We start from the raw sequence: 27,607 nt of genomic DNA, 5'->3' as shown, positions 1-27,607 counted from the left end.
GGCACACCCAGTATATTAATGTTCTATATGTACGTTTTGTTCTAATGATGAATACTGTGTGAGTGTATGTGTATGTGTGTGTGTGTATGTATGTGTATTCTTACTAGAGTTGTCCAGGCGGTCAACACTCTTCCACCCAGGAAGTGATGATGCTCTGGACTCCCTCCTGAGTGAAGAGTAGTTCTGGAAATCTGTCTCTAGTTCAGTGCTGTCCGGGACCCCTGGGGCCATGCCCACCTTAGGGCCCTTCTCTGGAGAATCGTCACTTGTCAAAGAGAATGCTGATCTTGACTTCTAAACACATATCCACCAACCAACATGTACAACATTAGTCATTTAAAATGATCGAAATTGTGAACCAATAATTCAAATAATAAAAAATTATTATATATTATTACTACATACATTATTGTAAGAAAAATAAAATCAGTTATTTTATTTAGCAAGGATGCAATAAATTGACATTTGATATAGACATTTATAATGTTACTTTATTTATTTATTTACTTATTTTTTGATATTTCAAAAAATGTTGTTCTTTTGAACTTTCTATTTGTCAAACAATATATCATGGTTTACACAAAAATATTAAGCAGCACAAATGTTTTCAACTTTGATAATAATAGACATTGTTGTTTCTTACTGTTTTTACTGTAATTTTTTATAAATAATATACATGGAAATATACAGGTATCTCATTTACAAACAATTCAGTCAATGTCTTTGTGTAGGCAGATGGTTAATTATAGGGTCTTTCCATTTCAACTCAAACAGAGGTCCCTGGCTCAAATTTTTTATTTTGCTAATATATATATTTTTTTTTTCTGAAGAAAGATAAAGATGTTAAGTGATGAAAGCCAAAATATTAAATGTCATGGATAAATATTTACTGAGTAATCCACTTTTTTTTAAAGAGGAGGGTCAAAATGGCAATTTTCACCTGAGATTCAGAGCCAAATTACAGGGGGCTAAAAATGACTTCAGAAAGATGGCAACATCATAATGTTGTTTTTACACAGAGATTGATAGGTCTATTACTAGAATCTGTTGACTTTAGCAATCATTTGTTGCATTATGTGCCAATGGTGACCATTCAAAAATGGGGAAAGCGCATTCCTCAAGTTTTTTTCTCTAAAGTTTGCAGGCCTGTAACTCAACAAGTATTAAAGATATCTTAAAGCCCTTTTAGATTTTGGGTCTTAAACTTTTCTTTTGATATCTTCATTATTAAGTCACAGTTCCAGTGATATTGGAATTTCAGTATGGCTCTAGGAGTAAATCGTTAAATTGTACACATATTTAGTGGTGAAAAAAACAAATTTGGATTGCAAAAATTTGATACTTTTCTTTTAAAGAGGAATGTCTGAAGAACAAATAATGTTGAAACTAGAAATGTATCTTGTTTCCTTCTGTCAAAACAACTGCATTGAACATAACTGTCAGAGTGCCATGAATATTCTTTTTCCAAAGTTTGCCTGCCTATAACTCAAGTAGTCTTAAAGATATCGCAATATGATTTTAGATTCTAGTTCTTAATAAACTTTTCTTTTGGAATCTTCATTTTCAAGGCCTTACATCATTCAGTCCCAAAGATAGGGGGGTCTAAATGAGGCTCCAGATGGTTGAATATTACCCATTTTCAGTGGTCAAAAAGTAAATGTTGGTCACTTTGTATACAGCCTATACTCATTTAATTTAAAGAACAATGTCTGAAGAATAAATACTGTTGAAATTAGAATTGTACCTTGTTTTCATCTATCAAAACAATATTAAAAAACATGCCTGGCAGAGTGCTAAAAATTCACTGAAATGGACAAGCTGGGGCATATTACCTTTCTTTCAGTAGTTTATTCATAACATTCTATATTTGAATCAGTTAAGCTGCCAAGAGTTCTGTACATGTTTGAAACAAATCCCAAGCCTCCTAGGGAAATTAGCTGCTTTTGCCACACATTGCATTCACATCAATAAACCCAAATTTAGATTAAATTTTAGAATTTCTTTTTCTTTTTTATTAAGCTTCATCAGATTAAGTAGTATCTACTGCTAAAGGGCATATTGGGCAGAAACACTGATAGTAGGCTCAAACATTAAAGATTTCTCACACTTGGAATAATTAACACCGGGTAATTCTAAACCCCAGGTAAACAGGATCCTAAATAATAATATTTCAGATTTCACACTATTCATACTTTACCTAGAGTTAACAATTAATCCTGGTCATTCATAATCTGACGAATTCTTCAGATATTCTGCTTTAAATACAACTAGATGAAGTTTGCCAAGACAGACTTTAGGTTGGCTTGAGAAACCCTAGCCTGAAAGTTTAAAGCAGTTGTAAAAGCTTGAACTTTGAAAATGTAGATAAATTAGAAAATTAGCACGTTGTTAGCATGAGTAGCATGCAGTTAGCATGTTGCTAATCATGTTTCTAGCACAATTAGTATGTAACTAGTATAATTAGCATGAAGTTAGCATGTTGCTTTTCTTGTCTCAACATATATTTACACACGCACACATTTATATACATGTATATCATCTATAGCATACAGCATGTTGTTACCTTGTTACCTAATAAGTATCAGCTGTATACAAAGTGACCAACATTTGGTTTTCAAAGTGCTGAAAATGGGTAATATTCAATAATATGAAGCCTCATTGAGACCCCCTATCTTTGGGACTGAATGATGTAGGACCTTGAAAATTATTTTTCCAAAAGAAAAGTTTATTAAGAACTAGAATGTAAAATCATATTACGATATCATTAATACTTCTTGAGTTATAGGCAGGCAAACTTGGGAAAAAGAGTATTTATGGCACTTGGACAGTTATGTTCAACGCAGTTGCTTTGACAGAAGGAAACGAGATACATCACTAGTTTCAACATTATTTGTTCTTCAGACATTCCTCTTTAAAAATAAAAGAAGTATCATATTTTTGCAGATTGACCCACATTTGTTTTTTGACAAAAAAAAAAAAAAAAAAAAAAAAAAAAAAAAAAAGTGAAAATGTGAAAATGTGTACAATTTAACGATTTACCCCAGGAGCCATACTGAGATCCCAATATCTCTGGAACCAAACCATATAGAGCCTTAAAAATTAAGATTTCAAAAGAAAAGCTGGTTAAGACACAAAATCTAATAGGGCATTAAGATATCTTTAATACTTGCCACCACTGGCACATAATGCAACGATTAATAAAGTCAACAGATTTTACTAATAGACCTATCAATCTCTGTGTAAAAGTAACATTATGATGTTGCCATCTTTCTGAAGTCATTTTTAGCCCCCTGTAATATAGCTCTGAATTTCAGGTTTCTGAAATTTGGTTGATTTGAGACAGAATGACCCTATAGTAGTTTACAATAGTGTACATACAGATAGAGTTAATAAAAAATAGTAATTACCTGTAATAATTATGTGATAATCATTATGTTATAATTTACACGTCTGACAGTTTTCTGCACAAACTGTTCTTTTATGCACAATTTGCATTTGGTTATAATTAAAAGTTTGTAGCTGTAGGAACTAAGCAGGTTGCATTAAATGAGTTTCACCAGTAGGAGGTGCTAGAGACTTGCATTTATACCTTACTGACTTACTGTGATTTTCCATTAGAAATTTTTTATACTGCAGCTATACTGAATATCACTAAAATGTGTGTGATTATTGACAAATAAGCTTTTATTAGTAATCTTCTCTCTTGTAGTACAGCCATTGCTTTTCATAGATTCCAGCATTATTTTTAACACTTGTTTTTGCACGCTGCAGCAGAAGAAATTGTGTATGTTACAGATGAGGTCAGGAATATCAAATAAGCAATGAAAAACACATAAATATTGTATTTTAGGTGCATTTTAAGGTAGCTTTAACATGCTCTTACCCACAGTGGATAGGAGCTGGTACTGTCAGTCTGTGCTACTGCGCCGTGCTGAGAGGTGGAGTGTAAATGCTGCGTTGTGTGTGTTTTGTGTTGAGGTAGGGGAAGGAAGCTCACTACTCTGAGGCCATACAAACTCATACTCAGCCTGAATCTCAGACCGTTTTCCCCTCTGAATGATCTAGAGAGAAAGACATGGAAAAAGAAGAAAAACAGACAGCTGGGTAAGAGTTCCATCCTGATTCACAACTGCCATATACGGAATTCATATCCAAACTATATGGTGTAGTATGCAAGATTATGACAAGTGTGTCTCAAACCATACCACTGTGCATTGAAAATAGCATGCAGAATGTCTACAGATGGATTATCAAAGCTTTTGGGCCAATTTTCATCATTTTTTTTTTTGTGCTACAGTGGAGGTTGTGACAAGATAAAGTTGATGTGTCAAGGAATTTGAGTTATACTGCCACAGGATATTGAAATGTATGAACTCATGAGCAAATCACTCACTAAATAATTCTCATCAGAATTACATGAGTGAATCTCCAGTCAAGGAAATAACCAGAACATATTTCACCATAATAAGAAAGAAATTGGAAATTGTATTTTACTTACTGAAAATAAAGCCTATTTTTAATTCTATTATGTTTTTTTTGCAGTTTTAAAATGCTGGATCGTATTCTCATTACTGAAATGTAAAACCAATGGTATACATTACATAAACTGCAATCATGGTAGTATGTTTGTCTTGCCTATATATAAAAACATCACTGTATTATGTAAAAATGAATGTAACCCTAAGTTTCTTCTCCTTATTTTCTTTTTTCTTTAAAATTCTTAATAAATCATGGTTACATGTACTACCGTTCAAAAGTTTAGGGTCAGTAAGAGATTACAAAACCTTTATTTGATAAAAATTTATAGCAGAAAGAATAATACTGTAAATATTATAAGAAATTTAAAATAAAGGTTCTCTATTATAATATATTTTAAAAGCTGGATTTTTTTATTTTTTATTACTGCAGTCTTCAGTTTCATATGATCCTTGAGAAATCATTTGAATATTCTGATTTGCATTTCTTTAATGTTGAATTTTTTTTTTTTTTGGAAACTGTGATACATTTGTCATGCTTCCTTGATGAACAGACCGCTGAAAAGAAAAGCAAGTAGAAATCTTTTGTAGCATTATACTGATAATGTCTTTGATGTCACTTTTGATCAGTGTAATGTGTCCTTGCAATATAAAGTATTAATTACATAAAATAGAAATCTTATTGACCCTCACACATTTGAAAAGTATATATGTTATTATTATTATTATTATTATTATTGGTGAATTTTGACCTGAACATAATTTTTTTAAAGATTCCCCCTCCATCTTTTAGTATCAAGCAGAGTTATGTGAATTGGGATGCAGTTACAGTTCATTAAAATTACTATACATTACAATGTATTTCTCTCTGTAACAGAAAAGCTCTTACTTTTTGAACAATTGTTGTGGCAAGTTCCTCTATAAGTTCTTCCTTGTGGTCACGCAAATAGCGAGCCTCATTCTGTTTTTCCTGTCATATAAAAGAGAAAGAGAGGCGGCCATGAGAGAGAAAAGTGCAACTGCAGTAAGATATTCATTAAACATGAGTAATGGTTGAAACTGAGAGATGCATGAGTCAACGGCATATAAAATCTGCAAAATAAAGTGATATTTGTATGCAGGAGCCTTGTATGTGTGCTCAGAAGAACAGATGCATGTAAGCATGAAAGCCTGATGGATAAGTGGATACTTGAATGGATGGATGAAGGATGAACTGATGGTTGAATGGATGATATATAAAGAGGAGTCTCTAACCAGACTGTCTCTGTAGCTCTCAGCTTTAGCAATGGCTTCCTCTATCGCCTCTTCTGCCACACGTAGAGCAACGGTGAGTGTGTCTGCCATGCTGTGACCTGTATGCACATATACACAGTTACAACTCTTTATCTTTTTAATGTATATAAAACTAGATGCACAGTGAAAGCTACTTGTCGTCTGTCTCTGTGTGTGTGTGTGTGTGTGTGTGTGTGTGTGTGTGTGTGTGTGTGTGTGTGTTTTGTGTTTGTGTGTGTTGAGTGTTAATCTTCATAGTAATACATGTACTGTTCAAGTACAGCAGTGATTACAGCAATTGACCAACACTCATAGTCAAGAGCCCTTGTTCCTCATTCCAACAGGTAACTCAGTATAACAGAACATATTGCCAAATTTCCCTGTGTGTCTGTATCTGTAGAGAAGGAGTTTTAAGTTTAGAGTTATCAAAGGGAACGTTTAAATATAGTCTTCTGTTGTAAGGCCTGATGCAAGTTCTGTACACATTGGAAGGCACACAAACGGTTTATATTCAGTAAATCTGACTGAATCCAGATGCTTTAAGCAGTTACAGACAGGCTTTTGGGTTTCATAGAGATCAATTACCTTATACTATATTGTTCGCGTGTTTAGGGTCAGTCATTTATTTTTTTATTTTTAAAGAAATAATACTTTATTCAGCAAGGATAAAACATGTATCATTATTATACAAAAAAAAAAAAATATATTAATCTGCAAAACTGATTTCAACATTGACAACAATAATACAGTTTCTTAATCAGCAATATTAGAATGATTTCTGAAGGATCATGTGACACTGAAGACTTGAGTAATGGCTGGTGAAAATTAAGCCTTGCCATCACAGAAATAAATTGTTTTGGTGTTCCTGTGGCTCAGTGGTACAGCATTGCGTTAGCAGCACAAAAGGTTGTGGGTTTGATTCCCAGGGAACACGTGTTAGGTAAAAAAATGTTAACCTGAATGCACTGTAAGTCGCTTTGGATAAAAGTGTCTGCCAAATGCATGTAAATGTAAAAAAAAAAAAAAAAAAAAAAAAAAAAAAAAAAAAAAAAAAAAAAAAATATATATATATATATATATATATATATATATATATATATATATATATATATATTTTTTATCTTAATATTTCATAATATTACTGCTTTTACTGTATTTTTAATCAAATAAAAGCAGCCTTGGTGAACATAAGAGACTATATTATAAAAAACCATTAAAGAATCTTACCGACCCCAAACTTTTGAACAGTATTGTAAATGTGATGATCCACCTATCAGGTAAATAAGATATAGAATTTACCAAGTCTCAATTGCCCATTTTTGACAATAATTTTATTATTTATGGCTGTTTTAAAATAAATAAATAAATAAATAAATAAATAAATAAAATCTCAATATATTGCCAAATTTATTGGAATTCTCAATATATGACTATTGTCACTTCCTGTTTGTTGCTGCCACGTTTTGAGTTGAAGCTCCATCAAGTTAATTCTTTTTTTTTTTCAATCTTAAAATCAATTTTATACACCATCATTTTCATTTCTATAATGTGTAAATATATCCCCCATTGTATTCTACAAAAAAAAAAAAAAACAAACAAAAAAAAAACAATTGGAGCACCTTGTTGTCAGTAGTTTTATTTTGATTTGCCAAGTCCGCTACAAGCTTATAGCCCATTAGCATCACTTACATTGCTTAAAATGCATTATTTTACTCACTGTTACTTGTTAAATGGCGGATTTGTGTCTACCTTTGAGTGCTGGTGAGGACGCATTTGGGCTGCACTCGGTGCATCTCGAGTGGGAGGCCATGAAGAAGCAGATCCGTGACCTGATGGAGAAGCAGGCCCAGCTGAAAGAGCGGAGAGCTGTGCTGGAAACATCCCGGGCTGACACTCACAAGTATACAGCGTGCTTCTAATGCTCCCACCACCTCTACTCTGTGTGTTTCTCTGCACAGGCCCTGTGCCCCCAGGACGCAATCTTCCCAGGCCTCCTTTACTCTGGCGCAGGGACATCATGGACCCTGGGTGCACCAGCAGCGGAAGACATGAGCCAAGCCCCGAGCGAGGACCTCTCCCCCTCCGCCGCCTCCGGTCTTCGAGATCTTCACCCGGAACTCCCCTCTTTGAGATGGAACACACTGTGATCGCCGGAGACTCCATCGTCCGGCATGTCCGTGCTACCCTTGCTAAAGGTAAAGTGTACACTTACTGCTTCCCTGGCGCTAGCGTTCTCGATGTTTCTGCACAGATACCTGAATACCTAAAGGATGACGAGAGCGCAGGACCAGGTTGTGCCGGACTCAGGGGTTAACAATATCAAGCTGTGGCAGATGGAGGTTCAGAAGAGGGACTTCAGGAGCCTGATCAAGACAGTACGCAACACGTCGCAGCACATCAACGACGATCATTGTGTCTTTTTCGTGCTGATGGCCTGAACCCCAGCAGTGCGGAACTCCTGTCGGACAACATCTCCAGGATGCTACGCTCCATATGACTAGTAAGCCAATTCTCAAATAACTGCTATGATGGCTTTTGTTCTACTCACTTAAACAATAAAAGTACTTGCGTTGTCTAATCTAAAGACTGTGTCTGTTCCCCGAATAGTGAGGTCAAAATAAAAATTTAATGCCGGATCAAAAAAACCTGATAGTGATTAAACCGGAAAAATGCTAAATAAATTAACAAAATACATTTTTAAAGCTTTGGCTCCTAAACATTAGTTCACTCGCACCCAAAGCAGTTATTATAAATGTAATGATCACAGAGAATAGTTTTGATGTACTCTGCTTGACTGAAACCTTGCTCAAACCAAATGACTATATTGGTTTAAATGAAGCTACTCCACCAAGCTACTGTTATACGCATGAGCCCCGTCAGACTGGTCATGGCGGCGGTGTTACAACAATATATACTGATATTATCAATGTTACTCAGAAAACAGGATACAGGTTTAACTCATTTGAAATACTTTTACTTAATGTTACACTGTCAGATATGCTAAAGAAATCTCTCCTATCTCTTGCTCTGGCTACTGTATACAGACCGTCATGGCTGTATAAAGATTTCCTAAAAGAATTTGCAGATTTCATCTCAGACCTATTGGTTAATGTTGATAAAGCACTAATTGTCAGAGATTTTAACATTCATGTTGATAATATAAATGATGCGTTAGGACTTGTGTTTACAGTCTTAATGAACTCTTTTGGAGTTAAGCAAAACATAACCAGACCTGCTCATCATTTTTATCATACACTAGATTTAATTATATCGCACGGAATTGATCTTAATTACATAGATTTAGTACATCAAAGTGGTGATGTTACTGACCACTACCTTGTATCATGCATGCTGCCTATTACTGATATTAATTATATTGCTCCATGTTATCGTCTGGGTAGAACTGTTGTTCCAACCACCAAAAATAGATTCACAAATATACTGCCTGATTTATCTCAACTGCCCTCTGTACCCATAAATACACATAAACTAGACAAAATGACTAGAAAAACAAACTTGGAAATTTTTAGAATTGCATGGAAACAGTATGTACAGCTATAGACAGGCTCTAAAAACTGCCAGGTCTGAGCATATCCGCAAACTCATAGAAGATAACCAAAACAATCCAAGGTTTTTATTTAGCATAGTGGCTAGATTAACAAATAATCAGATGTCAGTCTAATCAATTTTATCACTGATAACATAGATAGCATCAGAAATACTATTAAAAATGTAGAATCCACAGCGTTTTGTAATTCAGCTTCATTCCTTGCACCCAAAGAAAAACTGCAGTGCTTTGCAACTATAGAACAGGAAGAGCTAAATAAACTTATCACTGCATCTAAACCAACAACATGTTTATTAGATCCTGTACCCACTAAATTACTGAAAGAGTTGTTACCTGTAGCAGAAGAACTGCTTCTGAATATTATTAACTTGTTATCTCTAGGTCACATCCCAAAACAATTTAAACTGGCGCTTATTAAGCCTCTTATTAAGAAACCACAACTAGATCCTAGTGAACTGGCAAATTACAGACCCATTTCAAATCTTCCGTTTATGTCTTTAAAAAAAAAACAAAAAAAACTAGTGTATGCTCAGTTGTGCTACTTCCTGCAAACAAAATGATATCTATGAAGAATTTCAGTCGGGTTTCAGGCCCCACCATAGCACAGAAACTGCACTTGTTAAAATTACAAATGACTTGCTTCTTGTGTCAGACCAAGGCTGCATCTCATTGCTAGTTTTACTTTACCTTAGTTCTGCGTTCAACACTATAGATCATGACATACTCAAAGATTGATTACAAAACTATACAGGTTTTCAAGGGCAGGCTTTAAGATGGTTTAGATCCTACCTTTCCGATCAGTAATACCTTTGTCTTTTTTAAATGGGGAATGAACTCAATTAAGTCCAGTAATGTATGGAGTGCCACAAGGATCTGTCCTTGGCCCTCTGCTATTTTCAATATACATGTTGCCCTTTGGTAATATTATTAGAAAATATGGGATTAGTTTCCATTGTTATGCTGATGATACTCAACTATATATTTCAACAAGACCAGATGAAACATCTAAATTATCTAAGCTAACAGAGTGTGTTAAAAATGTAAAAGACTGGATGACCAATAATTTTCTCCTATTAAATTTGAATAAGACCGAGATTGGACTTATTGGACCAAAAAGCAGTACACAGAATCTGTGTATCCCATGGTAACTAGGAATTACACAAACTTCAGTCTGGATCCAGCCCTTACAAACACCTGAGATGACCGTACATCTGAGAAGAGATGGTGCCAGCCCCCCAGAGGACCTCAGATGATGCCAACCCTCAGACAACATACAAAACTACAAAATTTTGCTATAATGGACATCAACTTGAGATCTCCACTGAAAAGCTATTACTAAATATATTGTAGAAATTTAAATCCTCATTAACAAATAAACCTGAATTGAATTGAATTAAATTGGATGTATTAACTCAGGAATACTGAGATTAAGGACTAAATCAAGGTAATGAATATTGAATTAAATTAATCGAAAAATAAATATATTTTATTGGTCTTAAAAACCAACAAAAACTAAATCAAGGTAATGAAAGCTTTATGTTGGTGTGGGTTTGAGAACCAGGCAGATTTAAAGTTATTTTATGGGTCTGAAATGTGAACATACATGTGTAGAGAGCAGAAGTATATTGATTTTTCATGTTACCTTCACTCTGCCTGTAGAGCGTGGAGTCACTGCCATCACAAACACTGCCATTATCATTACTGCCTTCAGGAGCACTCACCTCTAAAGAAAACAAGAGAGATAGACATAAATAAAAGGAATCAAAACATTCCAGACAAAATTGTTCTTTTCTGGACATGTCTGGTTATACTGTATGTTTAATTATAACTTAAACTTAACGTAATTTTGGTTGACAAAACTGATGAGAAATTTTCAGAGAAACTGGAAATGTGAAGAATAAAATTTAGCAATATACTCAAAACACACACAAGCTAATCAAGCTAAATGAGCACAAAATACAAACATAAAACTTAATATATGAATCCTCAAGGAAACTTGTGTCAGATAAAGGTGACTTCTAAAGGCCCAGTGAAATATTCAACTGCAAACATACAGTCAAATAAAATAAAATAAAATAAAATAAAATAAAATAAAATAAAATAAAATAAAATAAAATAAAATAAAATAAAATAAAATAAAATAATGTAGGAACCCTCTAGTCTGTGTGACTAAACACAGTGTGGCACAGATTAGCTGAGGGTCAAAACGGCCATGTTAGCTGTGAGAAACAAGTGAGAGACGATACCGTTAAGTAGGCATACACTTCATTGTGTCTACCTGACCAGACCGTTACCTTTTCACTTTCTTTTTTCAGCTGACTTTGAGAGAGCACTAGCTCAATATCACCATGACAACAGCATAGAGAAAGAGACCACTGCATATTCTGTCTGGCCTGTAACCGCCCCATGCAAGGCCAATGAAATACATAGACAGAACACAGATGTCATATGTAATGAATCACACAGAGACGGAGCACAGCAATTGACAGATAGCATTACAACTCATGCACAGATTGTCATATTTACTGCATGACTAGAGAGTAATTACCATTAGAAAGTTTATATATATATATATATATATATATATATATATATATATATATATATATATATATGTTTTTATTTTTTTTATATTGTGTAAAAATAAAATAATCATAAAAACAACATGAAATGGTAAATGATCAGAAATGGCTGTTTTGGAGTTTTAAATAAATACTTTGTAAAATAAAATAAAATAAAATAAAAACCATTTATTTTTATTGGTTGGTTTTATGTAAAAACAACAACAACAACAACAAAAAACCATATGTGTAAAAAAAAATCTTACAAAACATTCATATAACTATGCAACAGATCCTGGCATCCACAGCAAAGCAGATCAAATTGAGTCTGGCTCATAGCTTAGGGACTCTCACTCACACAGCAGGCCTATATGAAATAGCTTTCAATTTAGAAACTAAGAATCCAAATGAGTTCATTTAGGAAATGACAGTTCATTTACGTGTACACAAGAACTGACACAGACCAGCACAGTCACTCACACAGACTATCAGTTCTAAGAACAGCCTTTCATTTGGCTGAAAGAAAAAAGGAAAACATCTAGAAACAGTGAGTGTGCATCTGACAAACTGATAATGGCACAGTTTTACACTGTGACCATAGGACAATATGTGAACTGAGTCACAAACAAACACATAAACCATAAAAATGGAGCCAATTCAAAGCATTTGCCAGTGTATCAGTGCACCGAAAAGTCTTTTCAGTCTTTATTACTCTTTAATTTATAAGAACTCACACACAGTTTTAGAGTCCCTACACCTCAAAGACACTTCAGAGGCAGGCAAATATGCATTCCCAACAATCTCAATATTTGCCAGACCATGGGTTAACAATAATGATAGTTTGATGAATTGGTGACATTATCTAGCTGGTACAGATAAATGTGATGGAAGCATGAATAAAATGTGCCAATAAATTATGAAACTGTAAATAAATCTAAAATATTATCTATCTCATATTATATTTAATATATTCAGCTGGTTTCCAGTTATATGTATGTATTTTTTGCTGGTGTAAAAAATTCTAGTTACATCATTTGTCAGTACAAAATCTAACAATGATTTGTGAATTAAAAAAAAAAATAATTATAACACTAATAAATAATTTGCTGTAAAATAATTGTAAATGGTTAAAAATGTATTATTATTTATAAATGTAATGAAATTATACACATATAGAGGTCTTCAGAAAAGCAGAATGTAGAGTGTATATGCTAATCTGTCCTGACGCATTTTAGAAAACAGCAAAACAACACCAACTCACCTGTCAATTATACACTGTACTTAAACAAAGGCTTGCATAGTGGAAGAAAATAATTGCATGATCACATCAGTTTCTTTAGCATCTTAATGTTTGGAATCTTAGTGTTCAGAAACCTTATCACATGAAGCTGTGTTACGATGCAGTGAACTATTATGACGTGAAGAACATCAATGTTAATTCTGTAATATCCAAGAGGTGATGAATATGGATTACACTGTCTGACAGATTAATTTATACACTCCAATCATGAATGCAGGGCATCACACACAGGCTCCCCTGGTCTCTTTTTAAATTCCATCTCATAACATCACTCCATGTATCTCTATGAGACAGGCACAGCTTGTGTTGCTCAGAATCAATAAGTGTGACAGACAGAAAATCTTCCTACAACTCCACCTCTTCACATACACGTTCTTATACAAGTAATGCACACCATAAAACGAGGGGAAAAAAAAGATATTGGATCGTCCCTACAATACTGACACTTTCAATATTAATTAATTAAAAAATATTGATCCTCCATTTGTTTTTGTTTTTTCTTTAATAATGATTTTATTTATTTGGCATGAAATTGCAGTGAACTGTATGTATAGGTAATTTTCTGGAGTTGTTTTTATGTGAGGTTGAGGGTTTAGTTACATCCGAAATCAGAGCGCTAAGGATTAGTGAGTGCTATGCTAACACTAATGCTACAGTACAAGAGATGCTGGGATGTTAGTATCCCTATGCTAGCAGTGTTATAAATAACTGACCTACACTTTATTATTATTAGTAGTCTATCTGATGGCAATGGTGTAGCATAGTGTAACATCAAATAATCCCCTTACCATCAGACTACACCCACATATACCTTTCATCTCTCTCTATCTCTTGCTATCAGAGAAAATAGGATTACTGCTGCTAGGCTTTCATTTGAAATGAGAAAAATACGGATTATCCAACATGAGTCAGTGAGCGTGCGGTGTACTACCAGCCCATTGAATGTGTGTGTATGTGGACAGTGACGTAACGACTGAGTAACTGCCTCCTTCTCATAAATGATCTGTCACTGCTTTATAGTTTCATTTGCACTCTGGTGCTCATGTTTATTTGTGTTTGTGCTTGTGTGTTGTCAGGGTTCAAATACTTGTACCGATTAATTTGTGTGGGAGAGTGAGTTTTTATTTATAAACAGTCCCAGCTTGTATAGGTCAGCTGTAAGCGAATTAATGTGTGTGTGTGTTCAGGATGTTTCTCTCTGTCCTTGAAAAACACACAGATCAAATTAAATAAGAAACATCAATGTGATCTCACTGTAGGTCATGGCTGCAGCTGTTAAATGGGCTGAGTCTCTATAACGCCACACTTTAACTGCACCCGAAGAGAGTGTAAAGAGAAAGATAAATAGAAAGAATACAGCAGATGAAGAAATATTTATTTCACACATTTGATTATAACATATATTACTTTGACATTTACAGTAAAACTGCAATCTCACTAAACTGTAATTCCTTTAGGTGCATGATAGAAGAATATATTATCACAGACAATGCCATCAACACATGAAATGAAATTAAACTGACAAAATAAAAACACTGTTTTTTTTTTTTTATATTGATAATAATATGAAATGTTTCTTGAGCATGAAATTAGCATATTAGAATGATTTCCGAAGCATCATGTTACATTTAAGACTGGAGTAATGGCTGCTGAAATTCAGCTTTGCCATCACAAGATATTAAATTACAAAATATATTTTAAAATTGATATACTATTTCACAATTTCATTCAGTATTATTTCACAATTTCATTTCATTCAATTATCACAAACAATGCTATTAACACACAAAATGAGTGAAATGAAATTAAGTTCTTTAAGAGTAAAAGTAAATTTTTTACATTCTGCAAGAATACATTTAACTGAGCAAGTGAATGTACAGACATTTCATATAGGTTATGCTGTTTTAACATTTATTTTAATCAATGAATGCAGAAAAAAAAATCTTGTAACATTTCCACAAAATATTATACTGTACTGTAACTGTATTATACTGTACACTACTATTCAAAAGTTTGCGTTCAGTATTTTTTTTTTATTTATGAAATAATTGAATACATCCTTGCAGATTATTTTTGTATTCTTCAAGTATGCATTAAATTGAGAGTAGACCTTTCAAAAGTAGAAGACATTTCATATTATACATATTGTTGTACGTTTGAATGTAATATTCAAATAATTCAGAAAAAACAAGTTTTACAGTTTCTGCCAAAATAAAAAAACAGCTTTTTTCCAATATTGTTAATAATAATAAATATTTTATTGAGCACCAAATCAGGATCATGTTACACAGAAGACTGGAGTAATCGCTGTTGAAAATTCAGCTTTGCCAGGAAAATATATTAAATTACAAAACACTTATTTTAAAATGACTAATACTATTTCACAATTTGATATTTTGACTGTGTTTTCATCTATTAAAGAGACTCTTTAAAAACCTTTCTTAACCAAAATGTTTGAACTTGATTTGTTAAGAATTATTTAGAAATATTAATAAAAAAATAATAAGACAAGATTTTTGTTTCATTGTGATTAGTTAAAAGTTTTATAGTTTTATAAGCAATAAAAGACATACTGCCATGAATTGATAACCTATGAAAATAGAAAACAGTCAAAAGAATTACATACATTACAGTTATTTTAACTGCTGATTGCATATGCATTTGTAGGTGTTTTCCTTTCAGACACAAAATTTATAGGAGGGTATGAAAATGGCATGACATGGCTGCAATGATCGCTAATTTGCACTCCTCTTTATAAATTGTCCTGTTTTCAAATCATCTAATTTGCCCTGTTTGGTAAACCTGACCCAATATGTGGTATTTACAAAAAATGTTTACATGACAAGCAAAAGTGACAAATCCTTTAAATAATCTAGTTCATTCAGAGAAGATGAGATTATCTATTTTATTGTAAATATATTTTTAATCTGATTCTTTATAATTAAAACAGCCTTGGCATTAATCATGTATCTGTAATTAATGGCTCTTGCTGAGGTAAGCATTACAATTATTATTGCCCACAAGGCATTTGTTCTAAAGTATTGAACATCAGCATGCAACTTGTCTCACTCATACAGACTTGAATGATGTGCTATTATGTTTCCAAGCAGGCAATACAACAGCAAAGAAAAAAAGGAGGAACCAATGTGGGCTGTTTTGATTTAGGCTGATAAGCTACTACCCTATGCACCCTAGCAACCCCTTGTAACCATGCCATGAAAAACCCTAGGAGACGCATAGCAATTTTAGCACTATAGCATAATACTGCTAATACTTATAATGGGGGCAGTCATGTCCTAATTGTTAGAGAGTCTGACTTGTTGCGGGTTCGCTTCTCCGTACCAGTAGGGATTGTAGGTGGAGTGAGAGAATGACCAGAGCTCTCTTCCACCCTCAGTACCACGACTGAGGTGAGACCCTTGAGCAAGGCACCTAACCCCCTTTTTCCTACTAATAATATATACCAGTATTCATACCTCCATTACCCTGTGAAAAAATTTGTACACTTAAGTACACAATTATAAGTCAACACATCAAATTAAGTGTACTTATTTACACTATAGCATGACAAAATCTTATTTAAACATTATTTAAAAAGTAAAAGTGAAAAGTTACAAGTCACCAATAACACTTGAGTAAAAGTCTTAGCATGTCTTATTTTAATAGTACTCAAGTATTTTACTCATTGTGAATGTAGACTCAAAGATGCACTAGTCTGAGAAAAGAGAAAAACAAGAAACAGCTGATTTGTAAGGAGAGTAAAATAACACAACAGAACTGCCAAAACAACTTAAACATCTAAAAACATCCAAATCTCATTTAAGCTGCATGCTTAAAAAGGGTTTAAAACTTTAACCAAAATCATTCAAAATAATGACTCTTCAGGATATCTAAAATAATATCAAGTAAAAGGTTGTGGGGTAATTTAATTGCCATCCAAATCCACATATCACATCCATGTTTCAACTACAGCACGTCTATTTTCTTATATATTTTTAACAGGAGATTTAAATAAGTAATAAAAAGGATATTATTTTAAATACAGTTTGTTTCTTATTATTTCCATGCAAACAATCATTTATTTACAACAGATAATCATGTGACTGACCAATGAGCAGTGTGTAGGAATACAGAACTCTCCTCTACCAGGAATAAATTGCCATCTGAATGCATGAATTTTATCAGTGAGCTTCCATGTAAATTTAATTCTACAGATGTCCACATGAGAAACAATTACTGTCCGAACTGGGCTAAAGCCTACTTGCACAGGATGTGCTCATTTTGACCTCATCATTGGCTGTAGCCATGTGCTCATCTCAAACGAAACACCTGTGATTCAGGAGCTGCTAATACATTCACATTCTGATGCACTCCCTAAAGTAACCTCATTATAGATCTTTTATTTTTAATACCCTGTACATGGCTATATTACTTCTTTTGTAACAAAAATAAACTGCTGAAAAAAAAAGTAAGGTGCCATGCAAAATGCAACGAGTAACTGAATTACTAGTTACAAATGTAGTGGAGTAAAGTGTGCATATTTATTAAATAAATCAAAGTCAAAGAGAGAGAGTAAAAGATGCTAAAATCTTTGATACAATGTAACCAAAAATATACTTAATTACAGTAAATTTACTCAAATGCTTTACACCACTGGAATATTTTAGCACCACTCACCAGACATATCATTTTTGAACTGCAAACATATTTGCTAAAAACAGTGTAATAAAATGTTGACATATTCACATTCCTTTTTTTTAATGAAAACTGAACACACTTTTTACGGCACTCAAAGTGTTGCAAAACATGCAAGAAGCACCCTAATGTCATTTTGTGAAAATGTTGCCTCTGACACTTTTTTTTCAATTAGTCTGTTTTTTTCAGTTTGTCTTTGATGGTTTAACTATTGAAAAATGTTGAGTTGTGATACTTGCATAGAAGACTTAGGTACAAATCAAACCTACAATGTGTCCCAATCCTTTTCACCCTTTTCTGTCTTAGTTTGATTTTCTGTTCCCACACTCGAAATATAAAAATAAATAATTATTTTATAGCCTTCTTATTGTCTTGTAATCAAAATGTATTTCTGGACTTATACTGACACCTAGTAGTGTGGATGCAGCATTACCTGAAAGTCAAGGTTTTCAGCTACTAGTGTCATTGTAAAAATGCCATTAATCATTTAAACAGCAGGCCAAAGTGTCTGATAATAGTGGATTTACTAAGATGAAGTGAGTGGCATAACTTACAGTATTATTATTACTATACACACACTGCAGGATGTAGAGTTTGTATGTGTGTATTACATACCTGGTAACTCAGATAATGCTCCTCTTTCAATGATGTGTTTCCTGTAGAGGGTCTTCAGCACCTTGGCACTGCCAAATCTCTTAAACCGACTCTTCACATTATTGTAGTACCATTCCAGGGACTGTGTCCTCAATAGCCTACACACAAAAGACAGTGGGTGGATGTTAAATTAAATACATATTTGCTCCACTATGCAAATAGATACAAAGCAATACTAGATGTAAGGCCTTTTTATACTAGCTTTATTATATTTTCTAACTGTAATAACAACAAGCGAACAATGCAAGGATGACAAACTCAACAAAATAGTAAGGCCTTAATTTAAAATTTGCATTGCATATCTGCATCAATCTGGGATATACAGTTCAAACCTAACCAGTGTCACTGCTTTAATACAAATAATAAAAAGCAACTACTGCATTTCATTTGTATTGCAGCACTGCTTTAAAAACAATTGCGTATGCATTGCCAAAATAGAACTAATGTCTTTTCTCCGCTCTACAACAGAGAGTAAAAATACTTTATAATTGGTGTGTAGTCATTGCTCAGTGACAACCACTAGGCTGACACTGCTTTATTGCAGACATTGTGCAGTCATTGCTCTGTTTAATGATTGTGCTGTCACTGCTCTATTATAACTATTTAACATCAATGACCGATTGCAATTAAACTTAAAAATGGCTTTATTATTATAAATACTGCTCTATCATTGCTCTTTGACTTTAAGAGTATAATATTGATTCATTGTTGAGTCATCGTTCTGTAACAACTGTTGTGCTACCATTACTCCATTTACAGTAGAACACTGTAAAGGTATCTCTCTGACAACTATGTGCTTTATGACAAAGTATATTAATGCTTCATTAAGCATTTTTGTAACTGTCCACTTTTATTATTCCCATTCCTTATCAATATAGAATTTAAAGTTTAAAAAATCTGACAAAAGTGAAAGAGTGTGTATTAAATGGGCAATAAACTACACATTCCAACCAAAATGACTGTTAAATATAAAGCTCTTAACATACAGTCAGATTTTAAATACACAAAAATAATTTTAATTTCATTTATTGTAAACAATGCAACACAAACTCTTCTCATATTCAAATCCAGTCAGGCTAGAAGATAAAGAGAGACTCAAATATTTGAGAGGGAATTTTCATCTAAATGAGATCTGAATTCAATCTGTGAAGGGAATTAAAATGCTCATCTGTGAGTCTGCTGAGCTCCCCGACACTTCCCATGGCAAAAGAGACCATTACCATAATTGACTTTCTGAAGCTTTAATGAATAGAACTTGTGTCCATTGGGCAACATGAGCAGAGTTGGACAGAGATCGATGGTGAGAGAGAATCAGGCACAGGGTGTTCGGGGTTTATAGTAAATTAAGGCCCAAATTAATGTTTTTCAGTTTTTGTGTATTACAGAAAGGAGTGTAAAAAGTGCTGAAAACAATTTTAAATTTAAAGAATAGGTACTGTCAAAATTTTCTCAATTAAAAGTCGAAGTATCTCATAAAAAACATGCTTAATTAAACTACATTTACAGTAGTTTTATTTAGGAAACATGCTCACATATACGAAAAACAATGAGACAACCAGTTATTCTACTTTAAAATGTGCTTTTTTAAATGTTTATTGCCACGGTTCAGGGGCTCTAAAGGGGTGCTAGAGGGTGAATGAAAAAGAAAACAAATGAAAACAAGAGCACCCTCTGTTGAGGCTGTAAAAATAGGATATTGGCAAAACAGATTTGCAAACGCCAGTGCATATTTATGTTTGCGCTAAGGAGAGCTTCAAAGGTTTCTATTTATAAAATGTTTCTGTAGTGTTGAGCAATGAAGCCAAACTTCCTGCTGCCAGCTGGTGGTGCTATTACTTATAACTGAATATTGACATGCCATGTAGCTATCTTTAATCTTGGACTTTGATCAAACATATGAAATTTGGTGCAGATTGAGCATGGTATGTTTGAGTTAGTGTAAAACATTACATATCCTGTTGCCAACAGGTGGCACTATGATTATAACTGTACATTGACCTTTAGATGTCTCCAGACCAGGACTCTTACCAAACATGTGATGTCTAGTGAAGATTGGTCATTTCCTGTTGCCAGCAGGTAGCGCTATGATTATAACTGAATATTGGCATTTAGATATCTTCAGGCCAGGACTTTTATCTAACGTGTGAAGTTTAGGGCAGATTGAACATTGTATGGGTACACCGGGGCTAAAGGCGCCTTTGATATTATGTTCATCTAAACCACTAAATGGCAGAAATACTGTCCAAAACATCCGGTTTTCAAGATGCACATGTATTTTTGTATTGTATTTAAGTAGCAAATGAGATTTGCTAAAATTAATGCATATATTTTGAGACAAAGGTCTTTTTTATGATTTTCAGTTTTGTTTAAGATCATTAAAGCAACAGTTTTCAAATAACGAAAGAATATGTAAAAGTATGATATTTGGGGCAAAAAAGCGCCCCCACTGTTGGGGCTAAAGGCACACAGTAATTAACATGATAATTAATAGATGGCTGACTTTTCCATTTGTTGACATGTCATGGTTAGATTCAGATGGTAAATATCATATATTATGTTGGGTGTCCATATTAGAGATAATCACCATGTTTGAAATGAAACCATCATATTTTAAAACATGATATTTATCATATCATATTATAAAATATCATTTGTTGTTACTACTGTAAATATATATTCAATTATTATTGGATCTCCTTCAATACTTTCAGAATCTTTACTTATTTAAATGAATTTACATATTTTAATGAAAATATTTTTTTTTATATTAACATTTTAATGACAGTAAATTTATTGAACAAAAATTAATCCTTTTATTTTTCAAAATAAGCAGAAAATATACAAACTTTGCTAAAGTGATTGTTTTTTAACAAGTATTAAATTGGAAATTATATATATATATATATATATATATATATATATATATATATATATATATATATATATATATATATAATAAAAAAATTATTTAGCTGAAGTATTTGTATCAATACGGTGTGTCTTTTACCCCATGTTGGTGTATGAGGTGGCAAGAGGGGCCTTTTACCCCACACACGGGGTAAAAGGCCCCTCTTGCCACTTCATACATTTATAAAATTTTTAAACAAAACAAACAACTTGAATGATTTTCTTTCACACAAAATCTGTTGCTCCATTAATGTTCAATACAATGTATATATTTTTTCTGCAATTATACATTTTAGGCACAGTGAGTTGCACATTTTTTCTTAAGGTGGGCCTTTAGCCGTATTGTACCCTAATTGCAGGATACACTCTTGAAATTGCAATGACTGACATAGTGATTACAATAACAATAGATAAGACAAAATATAATATGTCAAAATAGATGTGCATTAAGGTTAGAGCATCCTCACTAATTTCAGAAGCACCCACAGTGATTTGATTCCGAAACTGGGATTTTACAATAAATTTCTCAATTAAAGCAAATAATTCCTGAGATTGTAAAGCTCTAGTTCGGGGTGCCCAACCCTGTTCCTGGAGATCTACTGTACCTTCCTGCAGAGTTCAGCTCCAACCCTGATCAAACACAACTGAAGCAACTAATTGGGATCTGAAGGAACACTTAATAATTACAGACAGGTGTGTTTGATCAGGGTTGGAACTGAACTGCAGATAGGTAGATCTCCAGGAACAGGGTTGGGCACCCCTGCTCTAGTTCAACTGAAACTTGAAATGGTCCAATTAAATTCAGTAGCAGTTATTTATAGATTAATTGACACAAGTCAAGTTAACCAGCATTAATCATGGTTAGAATTTAAATGCATTAATTACAGCAACTGTTTTAGGTCAAAGACTCCATTTTGCAGTGACTGATGAGACATCTTTTTACAAAGACTAATGACCATGGTTGTTGCCACTTACATTTAAAATATAAACTACATAAATTATCATCTAATCAATTCAAGTATAGAACCAAGACCCACATTGTTTCTTATTCAATATTCTGTTTAACAAATGCATAAAATTAAAATGTTCATTTTTGGATGCGACCATAATTTCATGTTGACTTTAAAGCAAATAAATTTGCAACCTCTGCTTTATATTCTGTGTTCAAGCCAAAATATTAAAGAGAATTAGATATTATTTTATCTCTAAGCATAAGAATATTTAGTTCTCAGCATCTCCATGACCAACTTTTAAAAAGAGGATGCAGAATTAAGATCCATAAACCACATTGGCAATGATTTCTGCAGTAAATTATATTATAATATCTGAAATAATGTAATGAAGCTGCGGCCTGCAGCAGAGAGAGCATTCCCACAATGCTTTTCTTTTCAGATTTTCATTTATGTAATAAAGAAGCCGTCTCACACTGATAAACTCTTTTATGTTCTCGTGAAGGCCTTCATGCATCAAAATGAAGTTCACAAATAGACTGGGTGAAACAGACCGTGTTTAAATTTAAATTACACTTATGACGGCACACACTTTAAACATACTGATCTGTCCACACAGAAAGTGGTGAGGTGAGAAGCGAAAAATTGTCACTGGTGTCATTAATTAATTTATATATATATAATTTATATATTATATAAAATTATTTTATATATACTGTACTATACACTGTAAATAAAATCTTGATAATTCTGTTGATATATTAAAACAAAGTTAATAATATAAATATTATGTATTATAAGAATTATTGTTTTATACTATTGTTGCTATACAACGTGACATAATGCATGGTATGCAACAATTGAGTTAATTTGATTTTATGTGTTTTTCCAACCCTGGGTTAAAATGTGGGCTATGCTTTACTTCAGACAGGAGATAATGGTCTATTTTAGTGTGTTATTGGGTGTCTGTGTAATATATAAAGTTCTACAGTAAATGAGGACCCATGGTAGAAAGCAGATGGGTTTCATCTTTGTGCTTCTCAGGAGTGCAAAACTACTGGAATTACATACAGCTCTGCTCAGACACACAAATATATATTCACACACACAACAAACCTCATTTCATTCCATTCTGAAAGAACAGCACTCTTCAAACCCTTTGGGCACTAAGATTGATGAATTGATGAAAAATCTGTCTACATGTTGACAACACACAAACACAAGTAGGTAAAATTGTAAAACGCTCTCTCTCTTTCTATTCAAAGCATGAAGCATGACCCTTCCATCGTTCTTGACAGATGTGTGTCCAGCCATTTTCAGACATGACATCTGCCAAATGAAAAAAATCCAGCACCTTTGGAATAAAGCACTGACATTATGCACATCAGAAACTGAGATATAACAGCTTTCCCATTGGAACAAAGTAGCAAGTCATGATGGGAAGCAAAAAATGAGATGGGATGGCTAAAAGCTATAAATATCCATCAGAGCAATGACAGATCTTATGGGGCTGTGGGAAAAGGTCAAACAGAGATTAAAGATCAAAATGAACATTTTCTACAATGAAACTCAATGTAGGTCATAACAATAGATTACAATATACCGATCATGATGGTTACAATACAGTAGATTATGAATTCAGATTGAATTATTCCACTGAATTAATTTACAGATTATACATATTAACAACAACAAAGTAGTCTATATGACCTACATTTTTAATAATTGCTAAATAAATATATTATAGGCTTCATCTTGAACCAAACACTTCTTAGCATTGCGAGGATTAATTAAACATCTGTTTGGAGGTTAATGGAAGTATACACACGCTGTTCTCTTTAGTGTCACCCACATTATGGACAGTTACCCTTTAGCCCTAGAATGAAATCAGTAAAATTACCAATTAAAGGGGATAATAGCAGCACAAGGTGGGAAAACACCCCACACACAAATCACATGCTCACCATTTATAAAATAACATTATGCTCAAACATCATCTTTTATTCTCTTTATTATTAGTCCTGTGTTTTTCTGTCTTTGAGCTTTTCTTTCAACAGCAGCATGTTCTCTATACTGCTGTTCTCTGCTTGACTACAAGTCATTATACAGTACATCATGAAAACCTACACAAAAATGATTTCATTTCAAACATCTGTCAGTACTAGATGTAATGAGTTCTATAAATGTATTAATTTTGTCGCAGTGCGCCCAGCACAGACTATTGCCCAGAATTAGCAACATCACATCTGTTTCACTGCTAACATTAGCTAACCTAGCTTGATATGGCTTCTGTGCCCTTAAACAAGAGTATTTACACCCTAAGCAAGACTTGTCCTCGGGAGGTGTTGCAACACCCAAACTGAAGAACATTTGAAAAGCATCTGTGTTCTAATTCAAAATCACACTTTACAAAGTAGACAACACATCAAATAGCTCCCAGGCAGGGTGAGATCTCACAAACATTTCATTAACAATCCCTTCTGTCTTTTGCTCAGTGACCACAGTTTTCATCACACCACACTCTTTTTCTCTCCCTTTGTCCAACAAACAGCTCATGTCTGTCTATCAGGATATCAGGATATGAAATGTCTATTAATGATAATAAGAATCCGTATAAATTTATTGGTAACACTTAAGATAAGGGAACACTTCACTATTAACTAATGGTTTTCCCTCAATAAAAAGTTTGCTGATGATTGATATTAAGTAAAAGTAAATTATAGTTCTAGTAGTTATGTTAGGTACTGGGCAGAGTTAAGGTTGCATAGAACATGGTCATAATAATGCATTAATATTCTATATACAGGTGCATCTCAATAAATTAGAATGTTGTGGAAAAGTTTAATTTATTTCAGTAATCAACTCAAATTGTGAAACTCGTGTATTAAATAAATTCAATGCACACAGAATAAATTAACTTAATTCTCAAGTATATTGTCATGTTCTCGCGAGACCAGTCAGATCTCGCTAGACACCCAATTCACTATCTCAACAAATTAGAATATGGTGACATGCCAATCTGTTAATCAACTCAAAACACCTGCAAAGGTTTCCTGAGCCTTCAAAATGGTCTCTCAGTTTGACAAACAAGACCACAAAATCATGGGGAAGACTGCTGATCTGACAGTTGTCCAGAAGACAATCATTGACACCCTTCATAAGGAGGGTAAGCCACAAACATTCATTGCCAAAGAAGCTGGCTGTTCACAGAGTGCTGTATCCAAGCATGTTAGCAGAAGGTTGAATGGAAGGAAAAAGTTTGGAAGAAAAAGATGCACAACCAACTGAGAGAACCGCATCCTTATGAGAATTTGTCAAGCAAAATCGATTCAAGAATTTGAGTGAACTTTACAAGGAATGGACTGAGGCTGGGGTCAAGGCATCAAGAGCCACCACACACAGACATGTCAAGGAATTTGGCTACAGTTGTCGTATTCCTCTTGTTAAGCCACTCCTGAGTCGTCTTACCTGGGCTAAGGAGAAGAAGAACTGGACTGTTGCCCAGTGGTCCAAAGTCCTCTTTTCAGATGAGAGCAAGTTTTGTATTTCATTTGGAAACCAAGGTCCTAGAGTCTGGAGGAAGGGTGGAGAAGCTCATAGCCCAAGTTGCATGAAGTCCAGTGTTGAGTTTCCACAGTCTGTGATGATTTGGGGTGCAATGTCATCTGCTGGTGTTGGTCCATTGTGTTTTATTAAAACCAAAGTCACTGCACCTGTTTACCAAGAAATTTTGGAGCACTTCATGCTTCCTTCTGCTGACCTGCCCACACTGCCAAAAGCACCAAAAGTTGGTTAAATGACCATGGTGTTGGTGTGCTTGACTGGCCAGCACACTTACCAGACCTGAACCCCATAGATCTATGGGGTATTGTCAAGAGTAAAATGAGAAACAAGAGACCAAAAAATGCAGATGAGCTGAAGGCCACTGTCAAAGAAACCTGGGCTTCCATAGCACCTCAGCAGTGCCACAAACTGATCACCTCCATGCCACACTGAATTGAGGCAGTAATGTACAGTACATGAACATACTTTCCAGAAGGCCAACAATTCAATAAAAATGTTTTTTTTTAATTGGTCTTAACAAATATTCTAATTTGTTGAGATTGTTGTGAATTGGTGGGTTTTTGTTAAATGTCAGTCAAAATCATCACAATTAAAAGAACCAAAGACTTAAACTACTTCAGACTGTGTGCATAGACTTTATTTAATACACTAGTTTCACAATTTGAGTTGAATTACTGAAATAAATGAACTTTTCCATGACATTCTAATTTATTGAGATGCACCTGTAAGGACTTATCAACAGCCAGTAAGCTAGTAATATGATTGCTAATAAGCAACTATTTAATAGTGGATAGTGTTCACTAATCTAAAGTGTTACCAATTTATTTATACAGCAACTCACAGTTCAGAAAATTGAATATCAAGTTTTTCCTGTATCCACCAAGAGTTTCATAAGAGATCTCAAACTGTGCTCAGATTGTTTGCACTCAGATGTGAGAGACATATCAATATGAACTGAAATCTCTACATTGGCTTTATAGTTATAACCTATACTGTATGTTAATAGTTCTATATTTCAAGCTTTCTGAATCAATATATGTACTTCCCCATTCCCCAAATTTATATATTTTTAAATATTTATAAACATCACCAATAATCTTTACCACATAAATTAATACAAACTAAATTAATAATAATAAATAATTTAATAAATACTACCTACTTTCTTTTTATTTATTTTTTTTTAATAATTAAAAATAAAAATAATTAAAAAAAGGTAAGGGAAAGATTAGTAAATTAAGATGAAAGTTTCATTCTGGAGGAAAACGTTCATTTAGAAATGCAATTGATTACTGATAATTGATTACTTTAAAATACTTTCACAAGTTGGTGGGAAACTATCTTCTTTGTTTATTGGGACTCTGAGAGTATCTTAAAAAAAGTTTACATTTTTTTTTATCTCTGTAATGCCAGGCTTTAAACGATTTCCAATGCAAAATCTATAGGTGATTAAAATTATGTCAGTAGTACTGTAATGGCTAATGATATGAGCAAAGTAAAAGGTTGCAAGTTCACTCCCAAATATGAACACCAACAGTCAGTCACATTATAACAGCACTCTATCAACATCATGCCTGCGAGCTGATCACTTCATCCCAGGTCACTTTTCCTGTTCTCAGTGTACTATGAGTCTCTGAGGGTGAAAAGCATCAGCTAAAAAT

At 33.5% G+C, this 27,607-nt stretch overlaps 1 protein-coding gene across 1 annotated transcript in view; it reads right to left on the bottom strand.

Annotated features, from left to right (window-relative positions):
* The window catches only part of myripb (myosin VIIA and Rab interacting protein b), a 264,368-nt gene that overhangs the window by 18,479 nt on the left and 218,282 nt on the right, over nt 1-27,607 (bottom strand). Inside the window, 8 exon segments of the mRNA XM_042752063.1 lie at nt 105-294; nt 3,590-3,597; nt 3,907-3,962; nt 3,964-4,061; nt 5,365-5,445; nt 5,730-5,827; nt 10,958-11,038; nt 18,487-18,623. Coding sequence (XP_042607997.1) covers nt 105-294; nt 3,590-3,597; nt 3,907-3,962; nt 3,964-4,061; nt 5,365-5,445; nt 5,730-5,827; nt 10,958-11,038; nt 18,487-18,623 — 749 coding nt within the window.

This window comes from Cyprinus carpio, chromosome B24 (genome assembly GCF_018340385.1).
Source record: "Cyprinus carpio isolate SPL01 chromosome B24, ASM1834038v1, whole genome shotgun sequence".
In the NCBI taxonomy this organism is placed as follows: Eukaryota; Metazoa; Chordata; class Actinopteri; order Cypriniformes; family Cyprinidae; genus Cyprinus; species Cyprinus carpio.
This window is presented reverse-complemented; position numbering and strand designations above follow the sequence as displayed.